Source organism: Nycticebus coucang, chromosome 9 (genome assembly GCF_027406575.1).
Source record: "Nycticebus coucang isolate mNycCou1 chromosome 9, mNycCou1.pri, whole genome shotgun sequence".
NCBI lineage: Eukaryota > Metazoa > Chordata > Mammalia > Primates > Lorisidae > Nycticebus > Nycticebus coucang.
Genome location: NC_069788.1, coordinates 92414314 through 92436557, shown reverse-complemented (window position 1 = coordinate 92436557; position 22244 = coordinate 92414314). Strand labels below are relative to the sequence as shown.

Genomic DNA, 22244 nt, shown 5'->3' with positions numbered 1-22244 from the left:
ATTTTTGGTTTCTCTCCTAAGCAATAAAATCCTTAAAGCAAGGAACTTTGTATGCGAATTGTGTATTCTAGGACAGTGGTGAGCATAAAGCAGGCTCTTAAATAAATATTTCTTCTTTATTTCTAGGAAAACAGTGAGAATTTCATGAATCAGACATGTACATGGTAGACTATAATTGATACAGTCTCAAATATGAAACTTAAGTTCTATAACTTTTCTATTTTCTTTGCTTGTATTTCTAATCACATTGTAGGTTTTTAAATTCATGATTTTCATTATATAGAACAGGAAAGAAAAAAATCATAACTACCTATTATAGAATTTATATATAGATAAATGGCATATTTAAAATGCATTCAAAATAACCATGAAAACAAAACCTTTTTTATCATATGTATCATGTACAACATGTTTTAAATTTGCAGGGATGTCCAAACTTTTTTCTTTTCTGCTGTTCACTGAAAAAATAACAGTTATCTTGAGCCACACAGTAAATATACAAACACTAAGGAAAGCTGACTAGCAAAAAAAAAAAAACAAAAACGATCCACTCATGCTTCTCATGAGATATGACACAACAGATAAGCAAAAAAAAAGTCCTTACAAAATCAGCATGTGGCCCACAGACTACAGGTCGGGTACCTCTGTAGTTTTAATAATGTAAACATTTACTGTGGAATGGTTAAAGCTAGCTAATTAACAAATGCATTACCTCACAGTTATCATTTTTTAGTGGCGAGAACATTTAATATTCCTTCTTGGGCTTTTTCATGAATACAAAATATCATAGTTAACTATAGTCACCATGCTGTACAACAGATCTCTTGAACCAAAACTTCTTTCAAAAAAGGAAAAATAAAACTGAACTACCAACAGACATAATTCATTCATTTTCCCATTTTTACATTACAAAATACTACAAAAGAAACATGATATTTATCATAATACCTTATGAAGCCTACTTTCTTTGTATTTTTAAATTGCTTTAATAAGAAGAATCCCATTTCTTCCATAGTCTTAGATTTAATTTGCTTTCTAAATTTGTTAAAGAGAAATACAAAAAGGAAAAGCATAAAAAAAGTTTATACCTGATCCATACAGTCTTGTTGCTTCTGAACGAGGAGGAAAGCGCCGATTCAAATCAGGTGAAATATGCTGATAAATATAGAATGGGTTATATACATCATAGCCGGGCCCATGCTGGAATGAACTGGAAAGTTCTACTTTTCGATCTCCAAAAGATGCTCTGGCAGATCCTGAAAGCAAATGATTCTAAAGTTTTACAACATCGTTTTCCTAGAGTTATTGCTCAACGGATGGTACATACAAGGCAAAAGAAAAAAAAAAAAACATTTTGTCTGAAGTAACACTACATCACATGCCTTTTATATCTAAAAATATGAGGGCACATTTATGGAGTTGTGTATGAATTATTATGCCAAAGATTAACTGTGAAACCTGCTCTCAAAACAATCTGGTACATTTTGGGCATTTTTCTTACCTATAGACAATTTTATATTGTGATCTAACTTTCTTCTTATTTTTCTACTTACATGGAGAATATCTCTTAAATAAAAAGATTGATTTTTTTGAGATATGTCATTTACGAGAAGACATAGAACATTTATAAAAATTGGCACTGAGATACACTGGGAAACTCTCAAAAATGAAGGCTTGAAATCATACAAAATATGTCTTCTTACCACAATGCAATTAAGTTGGAAATCAAATAGCAAAAGATGAACAGAAAATATTTATATGAAAACACTAAGGACCAAAAATAACCAAAAATATAACCTTTTAAAACAAAAAGCAAGACTGAGATTTGTTCTAAAATGTATTAAGAATAGAACAAAGGCACAATTGTACAAAAATATTATCAATGGAAAAGAAAAGACCAGAAATAGATATCCACTTTATAGATACTAAATTTATAATTAAAGTAGTTCTGTACAGCAGTGAAGAAAGAATGGCCTTTTCATTAAACAGTGATAAAACAAACTGCATATTGATATAGGAAAAAATAACACTTAAAACAACCAAACATATTCACAAAAATTAATTCCATGGGATTATAGTTCTAAATTAAATGTTAAGGTAAATCAATAAAGGTTCCATATTTAAGTTAACTTATAAGAAATTTTTCATGAACTTAGGAGAGGGAAACACTTCTTAAATGGAACACAAAAAGCATTAATCATAGAAATATTGTGATAAACTGCAGTAGATTAAAATTAAAATTTTATATTTGTCAAAAGACCATTTAAGATAATGCAAAGGTAATCCTTAAAGTGGGAGAAGATATGTGAAACAAACATAACTAACAAAGGGCTCATATCCAGAATACATGAGGAATCCCTATAAATCAATAAGAAAAAGAAAGAAGAATACTATATATAAATTGACTAAAGATATTAAGAGAGAAAAAAGCTCTCACAAGAAAAATAAATGAAAAAAATCTCTCCTTTTCTGTCATCTCAATATGGGCAAAAGTGTCAACCCATCTACACACAAAACTTCCCAAGAGATTCAATCACCACTCCCAGAATTTATGTACATGGTCTGATTGAGATCTTTGACATTCTACTCCTAGACTGTACTCCCTGTCCCATACTCTATTTGTGTTAAGATCATAAATAACTTAGATTAATAATACTAAGAATAAATCAGTCTAATTAACATAATTTAAAAATAGCTGAGTTAGAAAATAACTGTTTGGGGCTAGTCCCTTAAAGTTAATAATCACATCAGGAATATTATATAGACATAAAAAATAAAAACTGTTAAAGTAGAAAAAAGCTTATAAAGTAAGGATGTAAGGAAAGAAAGAATTTTTGGACAACTGCTCAAAGTGTTTGTGTTTTAAACGAAGTATTATCATAAAAGAGTTGAAAAATATTAAAAAGTTTATAAAGTAAAAAAGTCACAATAAGCTAAGATTAATTTATTATTGAAGAAATAAAAATACTTTTATTTATTTTTAAATAAATTTAAATTTACTTTTAGAGATAGGGTCTCTGTTGCACAGGCTAAAATGTAGGGTTATGATACCAGCTCACGGCAACCTTGAGGTCCTGGGAGCAAGTGATCCTCACAATTCTCCCTCCCGAGTAGTAAGGACTACAGATACGCCTCACCAAGCCAAATCAATTTAATTTCTTTTTTTTTTAGAGATGAGGGTCTCATTGTGTCATCCAAATTGGTCTTGAACTCCTGGCCTCAAGTGATCCTCTCACCTCAGTTTCTCAAATTATTGGGATTACAAGCATAAGCCACTGTAATCAGCAGAAAAACTGTTTTTATAAATGTAGTATAACCTAAGTACACACCCAAGATGGGTGGATTGCCAAAGCTCACAAGTGCAAAATCAGCCTAAGCAAAAACGAACTCCATTTCTAAAAGGTAGCCAGGCATGTGCCAGGAGCCTGTAGTACCAGCTACTTGGGAGTATGAGGCAAGAGGATCACTTGAACCCAACAGTTCGAGGTTGCTGTGAGTTGTGATGCCACAGCACTCTATCAAGGGCGACATAGTGAGACTCTGTCTCAAAAAAAAAAAAAAAGGAAGAAAGAAAGAAAGAGAAAGACAGAGAGAAGGAGAGAAAGAGAGAACGAGAAGAGAGAGAAAAGAAATCCCTACCAGACCCAAGTCTTTTGCAGATTACAATAAACTATAGGCCAAAAATAAAACAAAACAAACAAGTAAAAATCCTGAAGTCTCTGAAGAGTAAAGAGAAGTGGTGCAGATTCTATACATAAATTGACTTTTAGAAAAAAAGGTAATGACACAAAGTAGATTATCTATCTTTGATGACTTTCACTCTGAGTGCAGGTCAAAGTTGGCATGACATAGGGTACATAAAACTCCAACAGAAAACTCATAGCACTTCAGGCCTGAAGAACCAGAGGGCAGACTTCAGGGAAACCAGAGATGCTGAAAATTAAGGTGAGAATCCTAGAAAGGAAAGTGTCCCAAATTCTGTGAATAAAGTCTGCTCAAATGTCTAGCTAATCTATGAACTACCACTCAAGAGCCATCATCACCCAAGACACAGAAGCTGTAGTATGTGTTCAACCAAGTTACAAGGAAGGGAGGGAGGGAGAAAGAGGAAAAGAAGATAAGAGAGAGGGAGGAAGGAAACCAAATCTAGAATCTCCACAACGTACCATTCAGTGTCTGGAATACAATCCAAAATTACTCCATGTACAAAGAAATAGGAAAATGTGACCCATTTTAAACAAAAAAGGTAATCCACAGAATCCAAATCTAGATGACACAGATGTTAAAATTAGCAAAGATTTCAAAGCTCAAAAGACATAAAAGAAAAGAAGTTTACAAAACTATAAAAATACAGGGCGGTGCCTGTGGCTCAGTCGGTAGGGCGCCGGCCCCATACACCGAGGGTGGCGGGTTCAAACCCGGCCCCGGCTGAACTGCAAACCAAAAAATAGCTGGGCGTTGTGGCGGGTGCCTGTAGTCCCAGCTACTTGGGAGGCTGAGGCAAGAGAATCGCTTAAGCCCAGGAGTTGGAGGTTGCTGTGAGCTGTGTGATGCCATGGCACTCTACCGAGGGCCATAAAGTGAGACTCTGTCTCTACAAAAAAAAAAAAAAAAAAAAACTATAAAAATACAAAATTGCATCAGAGAAAGAAAAACTATTTAAAAAGAACCAAAAATAAATTCTAGAACCGAAAAATGAAATGTCTAAAATAAAAAATTCACTAGATAGGCTTAATAGTAGAATGAAGATAACAGAGGAAAAAGGAAACTTGAAAATAGATCAATATTATCAAATTTAAAGAACAGAGAGAAAAAAATTGAACATATGAATAGCCTCAGTGACCCACAGAACAATATCAAAAGGTCCAACATAGGCGTAATTGAAATCCCAGAAGAAGACAGGGGGATTAGGACAGAAAAACATATTTGGACAAATGTTCTAGATTTTGACAGGGATTTGGATTATACTGATATATACATTCGCCAATATTTAACAAATACACACAAAATTCAACAATATACACTCAGGCAGCTCACTGTGTATAAAATTTTACTTCAAAAGAAGAAAACTATACACAAAACATTGAATTCCAATAAATGATATATATGTTTAAGTATTTAAGAAAAGTATATTTATGTCTTTAACTCACTCTGACATGCATCCCCCACTAAAAAGGAGATTAATAATGAACAGAAGAATGAGTAGGTGAACAGATATGTTGATAAAAAAGTATAGTAAAATAGTAAAGGCAGAATTCATACGGTGGACACACAGATATTCACTGTTATGTTCTTTTCTATATGTCTGACATTTTTCGCAAAAAAATGAGAGAAAAAAGCCATTAAAAGACTGACAGCATTTCAGTGGACTAGCACAAATTGTTTTTTTTAAAAAACAGGAACTATAACTGAATACACATTCTTCTCATTAGCCCACGGAACATACTCCAAAATCGACCACATTCTAGGCCACAAAGCTAACCTCAGCAAATTTACAAAAATAGAAATTATTCTTCACATCTTCACAGACCATCATGGAATAAAAGTTGAACTCAATAACAACAGGAATCTGCATACCCATACAAAAACATGGAAGCTAAATAATAGGATAGATGGATTATAGACGAGATTAAGGATAGATGGGTTATAGATGAGATTAAGAAGGAAATCACCAAATTTTGGAACGAAACGACAATGAAGACACGAATTATCAGAACCTCTGGGATAGTGCAAGGCAGTCCTAAGAGGGAAATTTATAGCACTGCAAGCCTTCCTCAAGAAAACGAAAAGAGAGGAAGTTAATAACTTAATGGGACATCTCAAGCAACTGGACAAGGAAGAACACCCCAACCCCAAACCCAGCAGAAGAAAAGAAATAACCAAAATCAGAGCAGAATTAAATAAAATTGAAAACAAAAGAATTATAAAACACATCAATAAATCCAAAAGTTGGTTTTTTGAAAAGTTCAATAAAATAGATAAACCTTTGGCCAACCTAACCAGGAAAAAAAGAGTAAAATCTCTAATTTCATCGATCAGAAATGGTAACGATGAAATAACAACAGACCCCTCAGAAATTCAAAAAATCCTTAACAAATATTATAAGAAACTTTACTCTCAGAAATATGAAAATCTGAAGGAAATTGACCTATACTTGAAAGTATGCCACCTACCAAGACCTAGCCAGAACGAAGTGGAAATGTTGAACAGGCCTTTATCAAGTTCTGAAATAGCATCAACTATACAAAATCTCCCTAAAAAGAAAAGCTCAGGACCAGATGGATTTATGTCAGAATTCTACCAAACCTTTAAAGAAGAACTAGTACCTATACTACTAAACCTCTTCCAAAATATAGAAAAAGAAGGAATACTACCCAACACATTCTACGAAGCAAACATCACCTTGACCCCCAAACCAGGGAAAGACTCAACAAGAAAAGAAAATTATAGGCCAATATCACTAATGAATATAGATGCAAAAATACTCAATAAGATCCTAACAAACAGAATCCAACAACACATCAAAAAAATTATACACCACGACCAAGTGGGATTTATCCCAGGCTCTCAAGGCTGGTTCAATATACGTAAATCTATAAATGTAATTCAGCACATTAACAAACTAAAAAATAAAGACCGTATGATTCTCTCAATTGATGCAGAAAAAGCTTTTGATAATATCCAGCATTGCTTCATGATCAGAACACTTAAGAAAACTGGTATAGAAGGGACATTTCTTAAACTCATAGAGGCCATTAACAGCAAACCACAGCAATATTGTATTTAATGCAGTTAAATTGAAATTATCTCCACTTAGATCAGGAACCAGGCAAGGTTGCCCATTGTCTCCATTGCTCTTTAACATTGTAATGGAAGTTTTAGCCATTGCAATTAGGGAAGAAAAGGCGATCAAGGGTATCCACATAGGGTCAGAAGAGATCAAACTTTCACTCTTCGCAGATGACATGATCGTATATCTGGAAAACACTAGAAGTTCTACTACAAAACTTTTAGAAGCGATCAAGGAATACAGCAAGGTCTCAGGTACAAAATCAACACCCATAAATCTGTAGCCTTTATATATACCAACAATAACCAAGCTGAAAAAACAGTCAAGGACCCTATTCCTTTTACAGTAGTGCCAAAGAAGATGAAATATTTGGGAGTATACCTAACAAAGGATGTGAAAGAGCTCTACAAAGAGAACTATGAAACTTTAAGAAAAGAAATAGCTGAAAATGTTAACGAATGGGAAAACATACCATGCTCATGGCTGGGAAGAATCAACATTGTTAAAATATCTATACTACCCAAAGCAATATATAATTTTAATGCAATTCCTATTAAAGCTCCATTGTCATATTTTAAAGATCTTGAAAAAATAATACTTCGTTTTATATGCAATCAGAAAAAACCTTGAATAGCCAAAACATCACTCAGAAATAAAAACAAAGCAGGAGGAATCATGCTACCAGACCTGAGACTGTACTATAAATCGATAGTGATCAAAACAGCATGGTACAGGCACAAAAACAGAGAAGATGTCTGGAACAGAATAGAGAACCAAGAGATGAATCAAGTTACTTACCGTTATTTGATCTTTGACAAGTCAACTAAAAACATTCAATGGGGAAAAGATTCCTTATTTAACAAATGATGCTGGGTGAACTGGCTGGCGATCTGTAAAAGACTGAAACTGGACCCACACCTTTCACCATTAACTAAGATAGACTCTCACTGGATAAAAGATTTAAACTTAAGACATGAAACTATAACAATACTTGAAGAAGGTGCAGGGAAAACTCATGAAGAAATCGGCCTGGGTGAATATTTTATGAGGAGGACTTCCCAGGCAATTGAAGCAGTATCAAAAATACATTACTGGGACCCGATCAAACTAAAAAGCTTCTGCACACAAAAACAGAGACATAGACACTTGGAATCGAATTGAAAACCAAGAAATGAAACTAACATCTTACAACCACCTAATCTTCGATAAACCAAACAAGAACATACCTTGGGGGAAAGACTCCCTATTCAATAAATGGTGTTGGGAGAACTGGATGTCTACATGTAAAAGACTGTAACTGGACCCACACCTTTCCCCACTCACAAAAATTGATTCAAGATGGATAAAGGACTTAAATTTAAGGCATGAAACAATAAAAATCCTCAAAGAAAGCGGAAAAACACTGGAAGATATTGGCCTGGGGAAAGACTTCATGAAGAAGACTGCCATGGCAATTGCAACAACAACAAAAATAAACAAATGGGACTTCATTAAACTGAAAAGCTTCTGTACAGCTAAGGAGACAACAACCAAAGCAAAGAGACAACCTACACAATGGGAAAGGATATTTGCATATTTTCAATCAGACAAAACTTGATAACTAGGATCTAGGATCTATCAAATTAATCCACATGAAAAAAGCCAACAATCCCATAGATCAATGGGCAAGAGACATGAATAGAACTTTCTCTAAAGATGACAGACGAATGGCTAACAAACACGTGAAAAAATGTTCATCACCTCTATATATTAGAGAAATGCAAATAAAAACAACCCTGAGATATCATCTAACCCCAGTGAGAATGGCCCACATCACAAAATCTCAAAACTGCAGATGCTGGCGTGGATGTGGAGAGAAGGGAACACTTTTACACTGCTGGTGGGACTGCAAACTAGTACAACCTTTCTGGAAGGAAGTATGGAGAAACCTCAAAGCACTCAACCTAGACCTCCCATTTGATCCTGCAATCCCATTACTGGGCATCTACCCAGAAGGAAAAAAATCCTTTTATCATAAGGACACTTGTACTCGACTGTTTATTGCAGCTCAATTTACAATCGCCAAAATGTGGAAACGGCCTAAATGCCCACCAACCCAGGAATGGATTAACAAACTGTGGTATATGTATACCATGGAATACTATTCAGCTATTAAAAAAAATGGAGACTTTACATCCTTCGTATTAACCTGGATGGAAGTGGAAGACATTATTCTTAGTAAAGCATCACAAGAATGGAGAAGCATGAATCCTATGTACTCAATTTTGATATGAGGACAATTAATGACAATTAAGGTTATGGGGGGGGGAGCAGAAAGAGGGATGGAGGGAGGGGGGTGGGGCCTTGGTGTGTGTCACACTTTATGGGGGCAAGACATGATTGCAAGAGGGACTTTACCTAACAATTGCAATCAGTGTAACCTGGCTTATTGTACCCTCAATGAATCCCCAACAATAAAAAAAATAAAAATTAAAAAAAAGCTTCTGCACAGCCAAGAACATCATAGTAAGTAAAGCAAGCAGACAGCCCTCAGAATGGGAGAAAATATTTGCAGGTTATACCTCTGATAAAGGTTTAATAACCAGAATCCACAGAGAACTCAAACGTATTAGCAAGAAAAGAATACGTGATCCCATCTCAGGGTGGGCAAAGGACTTGAAGAGAAACTTCTCTAAAGAAGACAGACACACGATCTACAGGCACATGAAAAAAAGCTGATCAACCTTAATCATCAGAGAAATGCAAATCAAATTACTTTGAGATTTCACCTAACCCCAGTAAGAGTAGCCCACATAACAAAATCCCAAAACCAGAGATGTTGGTGTGGATGTGGAGAAAAGGGCACACTTCTACACTGCTGGTGGGAAGGCACCCTAATACGTTCCTTTTGGAAGGATGTTTGGAGAATACTTAGAGATCCAAAAATAGACCTGACATTTTATCCTATAATTCCTTTACCCAGAAGACCAAAAACCACAATACAACAAAGACATCTGTACCAGAATGTTTATTGCAGCCCAATTCATAATTGCTAAGTCATGGAAGAAGCCCAAGTGCCCATCAACCCACGAATGGACTAGCAAATTGTGGTACATGTATACCATGGAATATTATGCAGCCTTAAAGAAAGATGGAGACTTTACCTCTTTCATGTTTTTTTTTTTGTAGAGACAGAGTCTCACTGTACCGCCCTCGGTAGAGTGCCGTGGCGTCACACGGCTCACAGCAACCTCTAACTCTTGGGCTTACGCGATTCTCTTGCCTTGGATGGAGCTGGAACATATTCTTCTTAGCAAAGTATCTCAAGAATGAAAGAAAAAGTATCCAATGTACTCAGTCCTACTATGAAGCCAATTTATAGCTTTCATATGAAGGCTATAACCCAACTATAGCACAAGAATATGGGGAAAGGGCCAAAGGAGGGGCAGGGAGGGGGGAGGTTAGGGTGGAGAGAGGGCAATGGGTGGGGTCACACATACGATGCATCTTAGAATGGGTACAGGCAAAACCTACTAAATGCAGAATACAAATGTCTACATACAATAACTAAGAAAACGCCATGAAGGCTATGTTGAACAGTTTGATGAGAATATTTCAGATTGTATATGAAACCAGCACACTGTACCCCTAGATTGCACTAATGTACACAGCTATGATTTAACAATAAAAAAAAAAGCAGGAACTATATGGTATTTAATTTTATCTTCATGAGTTCATCAGCCTCTACATTAACCAAATTCAGCCAATGAATCTACCTTATTGAAGTAGCTATTTAGACTAAGAAATACACCCTGGTGAAGAAGGGTTATTTGATTGTTTATTTCTCATTGTAACAAATATGAGAAAATGGTAAATAAGAAATGATATGTTTTCTATGTTTACAGACCAAATATAAAATAATTCCTTTACTTTTTCTTTCTAGATATGTAAAGGATAATAATTATCTTGTTACAGTCATCCTTTGGTATGCATGAGGGATTGGTTCCAGGAACCCCCACAGATACCAAAATCCACAGATGTCAAGTCCCTTATATAAAATGATGTAGTATTTGCATATTACCTATGCACATCCCCCCATATATTTTAAATCATCTTTATATTATTTATAATACCAAACATAATGTAAATGCTATGTCAATAGTTACACTCTATTCTTTGGGGAATAATGACCAGAAAAACAGTCTGTATATGTTAGAAACAGATGCAATCATCCATTTTCCCCTCAATACTTTTGATCTGCAGTTGGTTGAAATCATAAATGCAAAAAAAAAAGAAATCATAAATGCAGAATCCATACATATGAAGAGCTGACTACATATTATTCCCTTCAAAAAGCCCAAACCCACACACAAATGTGTTGCATTGTGATCAGATTTCAAAATGGAAACTTTGGAAAATACTATACACAGTAAGTCCTGCAATAGAAAGTGCAAAACATATAAAAAGCAAAATATAAAAATTTTATATAAATTTTGTATTAAAGATATAGAGAAGCAAGATAACTGTAATGAGAGCATTTAAGTGATAGATATTGACATTGAAATCCTGCCATTTTATTGTTTACCTTCAAGTTCTTCCAAATTGGAAGGAGTTGCTTGGGTCCTGGGCTGAATATAAGATAACTTAAACTTGGGCACCACAAATGGCACTTCTTTGCCATCAGAAGGTAATTTGGAAAGCAAATAATCCTCAGTACAGCCAACCTGAGGCTTTACAGAAACAGATGTAAATGGAAGTACACAGATGGCAGTATTCTGACTATTTGAGACTGCTGTTTTAAAGTCTCTTTCCACTGAAATTGCAAATAAGAGAAATAGAAAAGAAAAAAGTCACAAATATGCATATCTATTACCTGTAATAATCTAAACCTAACATGCTGTGGTACTTATTTAATCATTTTAGAAGAAATTCCTGATACACAAACTATTCTTGAGTCCGATCAAACATAAATTGGAAATCCTCTTCATTTAAGTGAAAACATTTGTCACAGTATGTTGTCCTCCAAACAAATTTTTCTCTCCTTGCCTTTGCCTATACTATTCCATCCTCCCGTAATGCTCAAGTCCACTTTTCACCTTCTGTTCCTTCATAAAGCTGTCTCAGGGTGTCACCTGGGTTAAATTTATCTCTTTCTACCCATGCTCCAGGGTACTTGGAGTTCTGGAATACTTATCCAGTGTGACTTATGTTGCTGCCTTCCCCCTTGAAGTAAGGAAACATGCCTCATGTATCTTGGTATTACAAAATGCCACGAACAAAGAAGGCACTAAATAAATGTTACTGAAGACAAAACAAAACTCACAATTGTGCTTTTCTGTTTCACCATAGAAACATCCTCTGCAGCAACTCTTTATAAATTCTGTAGCCATTACATTCAATTTCCAATATCCAACAAAATTTACAAACTTCCAAGTTTACTATCAACCTGTTGATAGAAAACGAAGTCAAAATGATCATGCTTAATGTCATCAGATATCACTAAATAAACCATGTTATCTCTTGCTAAGACATAATAAGAGCTCTGAAGTAAAAATATTTACGTGGAAGATAAATTTTTATTCTCATATGGAATTTTGTATAACCTAGTATCCTCATAAGTTATTAAAACAACATACTTAAAAATTACTAAACAATCCCAAAGTTTAAAAGAATGTTTTAAAAAAAGAAAAATTCCATTCTCAATTTTCTCTTTCACCTGATATACCTATAACTATGTCCAAGCAAAAAAAAAATTTTTTTTTTTATTAAATCATAGCTGTGTACATTAATGTGATCATGGGGCACCATACCCTGGTTTCATAGACGGTTTGACACATTTTCATCACATTGGTTAACATAGCCTTCCTAGCATTTTCTTAGTTATTGTGCTAAAACATTTACATTCCACATTCCAAGCAAAATTTAAAAGAAAAGATGGCACTCACAAAAAGTTTGACAAAAATTTCACTTCCTCCCAATCAATTATTTTGGTAATCTAAAGGGCTCTATAATAGGACCAATAAACAAAAGTCTGCATACTTTATGAGTTATTTTAATCCTTAGAATTACACAAATACAGTGCAAAGACAGCCTGTTTTACATTTACCATAAACACAAAGCTGCATAAGAATCACCTGCCTTCCTTGATCTCTATACCTTTGTTCCAAATGCACTCTCTTCATTTATGCCTGCCTTAAATTCCATACATTTTTTTACAGGAAAATTTTTTTTTTTTTTTTATTGTTGGGGATTCATTGAGGGTACAATAAGCCAGGTTACATTGATTGCGATTGTTAGGCAAAGACCCTCTTGCAATCATGTCTTGCCCCCATAAACTTTAAATTTTAAAATTTAAATTTTAAAAGGAAATTCCAATCAACTAAACTATTATCACCTCATGATAAATCTTATTTCATCTCTACCTCCCCACTTCCCTGTCCTTTGGATTATTTTGAAATAAATTCTAATCAAATAATTTCATATATAAATGCTTAAGTAATGATTTCTAAAAGACATGGCAGAAGGATTCAGGAGTTAACTTCAAGGGGCTCTCACTGGTTAAAGATGGATAACTTCAAGCATTAAAAAAACAGTATTGGTAATGGACTATAGCTTATCAAATATTCCTAAAAGGTGCTTCTTTTTTAACATAACCATAATAACATTATCATATATAATCAACATCATCAATTGCACACATTTGCAACTACTTGCTCAGTGTTTAAATTTCCCCTATGGTCTCATTTTTTTTATGGTTTTATTAAAACTGGGATTTGAATTGTTTCATCTTTCGCTATCAGAAATAGTGTTACAGTAGCTTTGTACACACATATTTCTCAGATATTTATCAGTATATGATTCCTAAAAATAGAACAATGGGGTCAAAAGGTACATATACATAATTTTGCTTGTATTGCTAAATTAATCTCTAAATGTATACCATTTCACATTTCTAATAGCAATGTATGAGAGTACCTGTTTCTATCACCAACAAAATATGTTGTTGTTGTTTTTTTATTTACCAACAAAATATGTTATCAAATGCTGAGCTTCTGCCAATGTGATAGGAAAGAAATGATATGTTATGCTGTTTTAATTTGCATCTCTCTTATAAGTAAGGTTGGGCTTCTTTTCACATAAGACCAATCTATATCTGTTTCTATGAATTCTCTGTTTATTATCTCCTGGCCATCTTCTTATAAAACTGTTGGTCTATCTCTTCTCCTTTTGGAAACACTATATATTTGTCAGATTAATTGACTGCCCATGATATAAATGGCAAACATTCTTAGTTTCTCATTTGTCTTTTTGATTATGGTGTTTTCTGCTACGTAAAAGAGTGTGTGTGTATGCATGTATATACATACACAGGGTGGCCATAAAGTTCATGCACAATTTTAAATTGCACATGGACTTTATGGTCATCCTGTATATACATATATATTGTGAGGGTATGTACATAAACATATATACATGCACACACATACATATGTAATCATGCTTATCAATGTTTTTTGTTTCTGGATTGATTCATCATAAAGGTTTTCCCATAAATAGGTTATAATTTGCCCATGTTTTCTTCTAGTTGTTAGTATAGTATTACTTTCTATATTGACATGCTGTCATACAGTATGAGAATAGATTCAAACCTATTTTTTCCCAATTGACTATGCCAATTTCACAAACATCACGTATTAAAAATTCCAGGTTGGGCTAGTTGTTCATCCCTCTAATCCCAGCATTTCCCAGTGAGGTGAGAAGATTGCTTGAGGCCAGGAGTCCAAGACTAGCCCGGGAAACATAGCAAGACCTTGTCTCTACAAAAGAAATAAAAATAAAAATTAATTAGTTGGGTATGATGGTGTGTGCCTGTAGTCCCAGCTACTAGAGAGGCTGAGGTGAGAGGATCACTTGAGCCTAGGATTTCAAGGTTGCAGTGAGATGTGATCACACCACTGTACTCCAGGTAGGGTGACAGACCAAAATCTTGTCTCTAAACAAACAAACAGAAAAAAAAAAATCCTGCAGAGGCGGAGCAAGATGGCGGCCGAGTAACAGCTTCCTTGCATCTGGGCACCGTGAGTCTGGGGAGATAGGACTCCAGGCATCTCTGGCTGGTGGGATCTGCCTATCATCACCCCTGTGAGGATACAGGGAGTCAGTGAGAGACTTCTGGACCCCAAGAGACAGTATCTACAAATCTGTAGACAAATCTACAGTAAACATCATTGTAACTGGTGGAGGACTGAATGCTTTCTAAGACCAGAGGAAAAACAAAGATATCTACTATTTCCACTACTCATTTAACACTGTACTGGAGATTCTAGCCAGGGTAATTAGGCTAAAAAAATAAATTGAAAGAATTCATATTTTAAATGAAGAAGTAAAACCTTCTTTATTCCCAGGTAACATTATCTTGTAAACAGAAAGAGCCTAAGGAATACACTAACAAGCTACTAGAAGCAATACACAAGTTCACTAAGATTGAAGGATGTAAGAGCAATATACAAAAATCAATTGTATTTCTTTCTTTGTTTATCACCCTTTCTTTGTGTGTGCCATGGCATCACACAACTCACAGCAACCTCCAACTCTTGGGCTTACGCGATTCTCTCCTGAGTAGCTGGGATTACAGGTGCCCACCACAAGGCCCGGCTATTTTTTTGTTGCAGTTTGGCTGGGGCCAGGTTTGAACCCACCACCCTCGGTATATGGGGCCGGCGCCCTACCTACTGAGCCACAGGCGCCACCCAAAAAATCAATTGTATTTCTATACACTAATACTGAAATGTTCATGTAAAAATGTAGCTCAGAAATAAAATTAAGAAAACAATTCCATTCATGGTAACGTTTTTAAAAACTAAAATACCTAGAATACTTCAACAAAAGAAATGTTAAGACTTGTACACTGAAAACTAAAAAACATTAAAAGATATTAAAGACTTCAATAAATCTAAGAACATCCCATATTCATGGATTGTTAAATGTAATGTTGTTAAGATGGCAAGACTCCTTGAAATGGTCTCCAGATTCAACACAAACCCTACCTACCAAAATCCCTTCCAGCTTCCTTATAGAAATTGACAAGCTGGGTGGCGCCTGTGGCTCAGTGAGCAGGGCACCGGCCCCATATACCGAGGGTGGTAGGTTCAAACCCAGCCCCAGCCAAAACTGCAACAATAAAATAGCCGGGCATTGTGGCAGGCGCCTGTAGTCCCAGCTACTCGGGAGGCTGAGGCAAGAGAATCGCCTAAGCCCAGGAGCTGGAGGTTGCTGTGAGCTGTGTGATGCCATGGCACTCTACCATGGGTGATAAAGTGAAACTCTGTCTCTATTAAAAAAAGAAAGAAAGAAAGAAAGAAATTGACAAGCTGATCTTAAAATTAAAATGGAAATGCAAGGAATGCAGAAAAGCCGAAGCAATCTTTTTTAAAAAAGAGCAAAGTTTACTATAAAGCTACAGTAATCAAGACAGGGTACTATTAGCGTAAGTGAAGACATAGATAAATGGAATAAAATTGAGAGTACATAAACCCTTACATTTACAGTTGAGTTTTAACAAATATGCCAGGAAACTTTAAAGGGAAAAGAACAGTCTTTTGAACAAGTCATGCTAGGACACGGGATATCCACTTGTCCACAACCCCCCCCACATTAGATTCTTACCTCACACCACACACAAAAACTAACTCAAAATCGGTCACAGACTTATATTGTAAGAGCTAAAACTTCAAAACTCTTAGAAGAAAACACAGAAATAAATCTTTGTAAAACTTAGATCTCTTGAGCCCAAGAGCTTAAGGTTGTTGAGCGCTAAGATGCCACAGCACTCTACCCAGGATGCCAGAGTGAAACTTTGTCTCAAAAATTAATTAATATACATATATATGTATGCATATACACAAATGGTCAAAAAACACATAAAAACATCTTCAACACCATTACTTATTAGGGAAATGGAGAGATCACACTACCTATTTATTAGAAAGTATAAAATTACAAAGAATGACCATTCCAAGTCATTTGATAGTATGTGGAACACATAGTATTCTCATATTCTACTGGTGGGAATGTAAAATAGTACAACTTTAGAAAATAGTTTGACAGTTCCTTAAGTTAAACATATATATACCATAAGATCCAAAAATTCCATTCCCACATATTTACTCAAGACAAAAGCAATCATATGTCTATACAAAGACTTGTACATTAGTGTTCACAGCAGCTCTATTTGAAAGAGCCAAAAAGTAGAAATCATCAAATATCCATCTATTTTATCTATTCAGATAAACGAGTTATACTATATCCATTCAATGAAATACTACTCAGCAATAAAGAAGTAAACTATTTATACATAACTGACATAGATCACTCTCAAAATAATTATACAAAGTGAAAAAACACCAAAAAAAGAGTACATGCCATACAGAAACATGCCATATTCTCTTGTATTAACTTTATTAATAACAAATGTTTCGGTTCTCTATCTGCTTTATTATTTCATTATTCTTTAGTTTTTCTGGCTATCTGATTTGTAGCTGAATTCCACTGTATGATTCAATTTATATAAAATTATAGAAGATGGAAATTAATCAGTAGTAATAAAAAGCCGATCAGAGGCTGCCTGCAGACAGTGAGGGGTGAGGAGACAGAGAACAGAGATGGGCAGGAAGAAGAGCTACAAGAAGCAAGAAGAAACTTATATAATAAGTGATATACTACTTATTATATTGATCATGGTGATGATATTTTCATGAGTGCATACATACACGAAAACTTATCAAATTGTATACTTCAAGTGTATGTAATTTTTCATATATCAATTGTATCTCTGTAAAGCCGAAACAAAATAACAGTTATAGAGCATTAACAGAAAAAGAAGTCTCAAAAACATTAACAGAGAAGGCCTTTAGAGATCATTTTGCCAGTTCTTCATTTTGCACATACAGAGGATGCTAAAAAAATGTGTACACATTTTGAGAATGGAAAAACTATATTAAATACTCAAGTTACGTCTGACGTCTGCAACAAGAGGTGCTCAACATAACATGTATTCATCTTTTATTATTGACATATATTGACTATTACAATTTTAATATAGTTTTTTTCCTTTCTTAAAATATATATACATTTTTTGGCACCCTCTGTATTAATAGAAAATAATCAACCAGTTTGAAGAAAATATTTCAAATTGTATATAAAACCAGTGCATAGTGCCCCATGTTTGCATTAATGTACACAGCTATGATTTAATAAAAAAAAAAAAGAAAAGAATCAGTTGGACTAGTTAATGATAGGTGCAGAACTAAAACCTAAGTTTCACAGCTTTTTCTAACCAGTCAGGTTAACAGACCATATGCTGGCTATCGCTAGGGTACAGCACTTGTTTGCTTTTTTTTCTTTTTCTTTTTAGCAATAAAGGGAAGCAAATATAAATGGTTAAAAGCATACTGCTTGGGTTCTAATCCTGTAACTTTTATTCATTAACTAAATGACCTTAGGTAAGTTACTTAATCTCTCTAACCCTGAATTTCTTCATCAGTTAAAAAAAAAAAATCACTTCTTAGGGATACTGTAATGATCAACCAAGGTAATGCCCATAAAGCACTAAACTAGTGCCAGACCCATTATAAGAGAATAGTAAATATTTGCTGCCATCATAATGACTATAAATATTATCATTAGATCCCACTTACAATCTATCTGATTCACATGAGGCACTCTATCTACAGGCATGTGCCACCATGCTTGGCTAATTTTTCTATTTTTTGTCTTACTCCTGTTCAGGTTGGTCTCAAACTCTTGACCTCAAGTGATCCTTCTGCCTCGGCCTCCCAAAGTGCTGGGGTTACAGGCATAAACCATCATGCCCAGCTTGTTAACATACTTTTAATATCAGCCAGGCACAGCGGCTCATGCCAGTAATCCCAAGAGTTGGAGGCTGTAGTGACACTGCACTCCAGCCTGGACTTCAGAGTAAGATGACTACTTCTCCTAAAAAAAAAAAAAAAAAAAAAAAAAATCACCTTATGCCTGAGGTTCCCAAAGAGCTTATTTGCCTCCTTAGCCTGACATAGTCTAGAAACAGCCCTGCCTCTAGCATTCTTACAAATGAAGGCCCCTACATTCTAATGACCTCCCCCCTCACACACAAACCTACTAGTCCTCTGGTATTTTCTACTACAATGCCACCATCCAGCTATGCCATCCTTGAGTCCTTCAGCTCCCTAATCAACACACCAAAGTTATCCATTCACGTATTTGTAAGTATTTTACTGAGCATGTAACATGTATGAGGCAATACACTAAGCACTGAAGATACAATAGTTAACGAGCTAGATGAGAGCTCTACTTTCAGAAAGCTTACAGGGGGATAAACAGAAAACTTAAGCAAACACATGAAATATTCAATCTGATGAAAAAATTAACCAGGATACAAAAGGAACTAACAATCAGAAAAGCCTTCTCAGAGAAGGTAACAATCTAGTGACGTTCTTGAGAGCAGAACATTCCTGAAAGTATAAACGCCTTGAATTATACCCACTTTGCATTATTTGCAAGGTACTGAGCAACAGGAAGAGTACACTTGGCAAGGACTAGAATTCTCTCGAGTAGAGCTCCTTAATGCTTGGCATTTCTACACTTTCCTTTCCATCCTCAATCTGACTATCTTGATTTAGGTGTCATCATATGCCCAAATGACAAAAAGCAAGCTAAGCCTTTTCAAACCTTTTCAAACTCTTTTTATCCGCCAACTCTGCTGCCAGTGTCCTTCACCTGCTTTAAGCAATTTCAGGGCTCTGTATCAGGATAAAATCTATTCCCCTAAATATAATATATGACCCCCCTTGCTTTGCTCATCTTCCACCATCTCCTGCAAACAGTAAGCTTCAAAATATAACCATCTGCAGTTCCATAAACAAATCATTTCTCTTTTACCTCCGTGTCTTTGAACTAGGTTAGGGCAGAGATGCTTCTTCCTCCTGTCTCTGGTTTCTTTGAGAAGGATTCATCCTTACTCCTTCTCAAGGACACTGAAGTTAACTGGTTTGTGAGTTTGGGAGAGGAATTGGACATGCATAGCCCAGCTCCTTTCTCTCCATTTCCTTTTTTGGGATCTGGATACTCACAGGAAGCACATATTTTACTCTGCTCTCTACAATGCAGTGAAACTGATTTGCCCCATAGGCTATCTTCCAGTTATCAAAAAGTATTGTCTGTGACCCAACAGGTAAGCCTACCAAATTTCTGTATTAGGAAACCTACTTGCCTACAGATACACGCCATACCCTCTTGTCTTATCTTTATTAATAACAAAGCCCTATTTTAGTTCCCCATCTGTCTTATTCTTTTGATTTAACATTTAGCTTTTTTTTTTCTTTCATTTAGCTTTTCTAGCTGTCTTACTGGTATTGATTGGTAGCTGAATTCCAATTGAAGTCAGAGAACTTATTCTGTATGATTTCAATACTTAAAAATTCTTGAAATTTGCTTTGTGGCATAGTATATAGCAAATTTGGATAAATGTTCCATGTACATTTGCAACTTTGCAGTCATTCCATGTATATATCTAGGTCAAGTCTATTGTTCAAGTTAAAATCTTTTATATCTCTATTTATTTTTTTCTCTGCTTATTTTATAAGATCCTAAAAGAGACAGGCCCAGTGGCTCATGCCTGTAATCCTAGCACTTTGGAAGGGGCCAAGACAGGAAGACTGCTTGAGGCCAAGAGTTCGAGACCAACTGAGCAACACAGCTAGACTCCCCCCAGGTCCCCACCTCCAAAAAGTTTTTTAAAAATTAGCTGGGCATGATGATGCCACTGCCCTCTACCTTGGGCAACAGAGTGAGACACTGTCTAAAAAAAAAAAAAAAAAGATGCTAAAAGAGATTTATCTAAAAAGAAAACTCTAACTATGATTGTAGATACATCTATTTATCCTTTTAGTTCTACCATATTTAAATATTTTGAGGCTAGTCGATGAGATGCATACAAATTTAAGTTTATTAAATATGTTAACAGTATTAATATTAAATTAAATACTACTGGTCTATAAATGTCCCTTATTTTATTCTTTTCTTATGAAAAATACATACAAAAATAGATAGAATATAAAAAAATTTACTTGGACATTATCACTTAGCTTTAATTTTTCTCAATTCCTAGTCAAACTTTTTTCCACGATATTTGCCCATTTTCAGATAATTTTGGAAAAAATCAAGATATTTTATTTGTAAATATCTCAGTATCTAAAAGACAGGTTCTCCCTTTAATGCAACCACAGTATCATCACACTTCCAGAAAATCCACATTCTTTTCATATTATCAGTATACACATTTCCTCAATTTTCCTATAATTTTCTTTTTTTTTCTGGTTTTTGGCCAGGGCTAGATTTGAACCCGCCACCTTTGGCATATGGGACTGGCACCCTACTCCTTGGGCCAAAGGCACCGCCTGATTTTCCTATAATTTTCATAGCTCATTCATTTAGAGTGAAATAAGTTTAAATATTTCTTCTGTTTTAATCTACAGATTTCCTTGTGAATATTTTGATGCTGAAACCAAGTCTTTTATCCAACAGAGTTTATAAAACTGGATTTTGCTGACTACATTCTCATGATGTCATTCAGCACATATTTTTCTTTAAGTGATAGTTAGATTTATAACTTAATGGTATTCAGATTTTTAGGTTTGATTTTTGGCAAGACTATTCCATAGGTTGTAGTTAGTGTATAGTGCCCAGATGTCTTTGTTTTTTAAATGATGTTACCAATCATTGATGATTGGTAACAAAGAATGAAATGTCTTTCATTCTTAAAGACATTTCCTTTGATCACAGAATTCTAATGACAAGCTATATTCTTTAAGACCCCAAAATTAAAAAAAAATAAAAACACATGTTCTATTATCTTCTGTCCCACCACTGCTATACAGAAGTCAATTGTCATCTGGGTGTGGTTGCTCATACCTATAATCCTAACATTCTGGAAGGCTGAGGCCAGGCCAGTGGATGACTGGAGCTCAGGAGTTGAGACCCAGGGTGAGCAAGAGTGGGATCTTTTCTTTACTAAAAATAGAAAAACTAGCTGGGCATGGTGGTGGGTGCCTGTAGTCCCAGCTAATAGGGAGAACAAGGTAGGAGGATTGCTTAAGCTCAGGAGTTTGAGGTTGCTGTGGGCTATGACACCAGAGCACTCTAGCCTGGGCAACAGAGTGTGACTCTGCCTAGAAAAAAAAAAAAAAAAAAAATCAACTGTCAGCATAATCACTATTCTTTTGAAGAAAATCTCTATTTTTGTCTAGGCCCTAGAATTACACTATTTTAAAGATTTTCTCTTTGTCTTTGATTTTCTTCATTTCATTATATTTCTCCCATCAAGTACTAACCAGGCCCAACCCTGCTTAGCTTCCGAGATCAGACAAGATCGGGCGCGTTCAGGGTGGTATGGGTGTAGAATCACTATGATATTTCT

The 22244-nt window shown here is 35.1% G+C and overlaps 1 protein-coding gene across 1 annotated transcript in view; it reads right to left on the bottom strand.

Moving 5' to 3' along the window:
- TC2N (tandem C2 domains, nuclear) overlaps window positions 1-22244 on the bottom strand; it is a 69182-nt gene that overhangs the window by 38776 nt on the left and 8162 nt on the right. Inside the window, exons 2-5 of the mRNA XM_053601223.1 lie at window positions 14419-14586; window positions 12093-12215; window positions 11355-11582; window positions 1089-1256 (exon numbers count right to left, since the gene is read on the bottom strand). Coding sequence (XP_053457198.1) covers window positions 1089-1256; window positions 11355-11582; window positions 12093-12159 — 463 coding nt within the window. The 5' untranslated portion in view covers window positions 12160-12215; window positions 14419-14586. The remainder of the gene's footprint in view (window positions 1-1088; window positions 1257-11354; window positions 11583-12092; window positions 12216-14418; window positions 14587-22244) is intronic.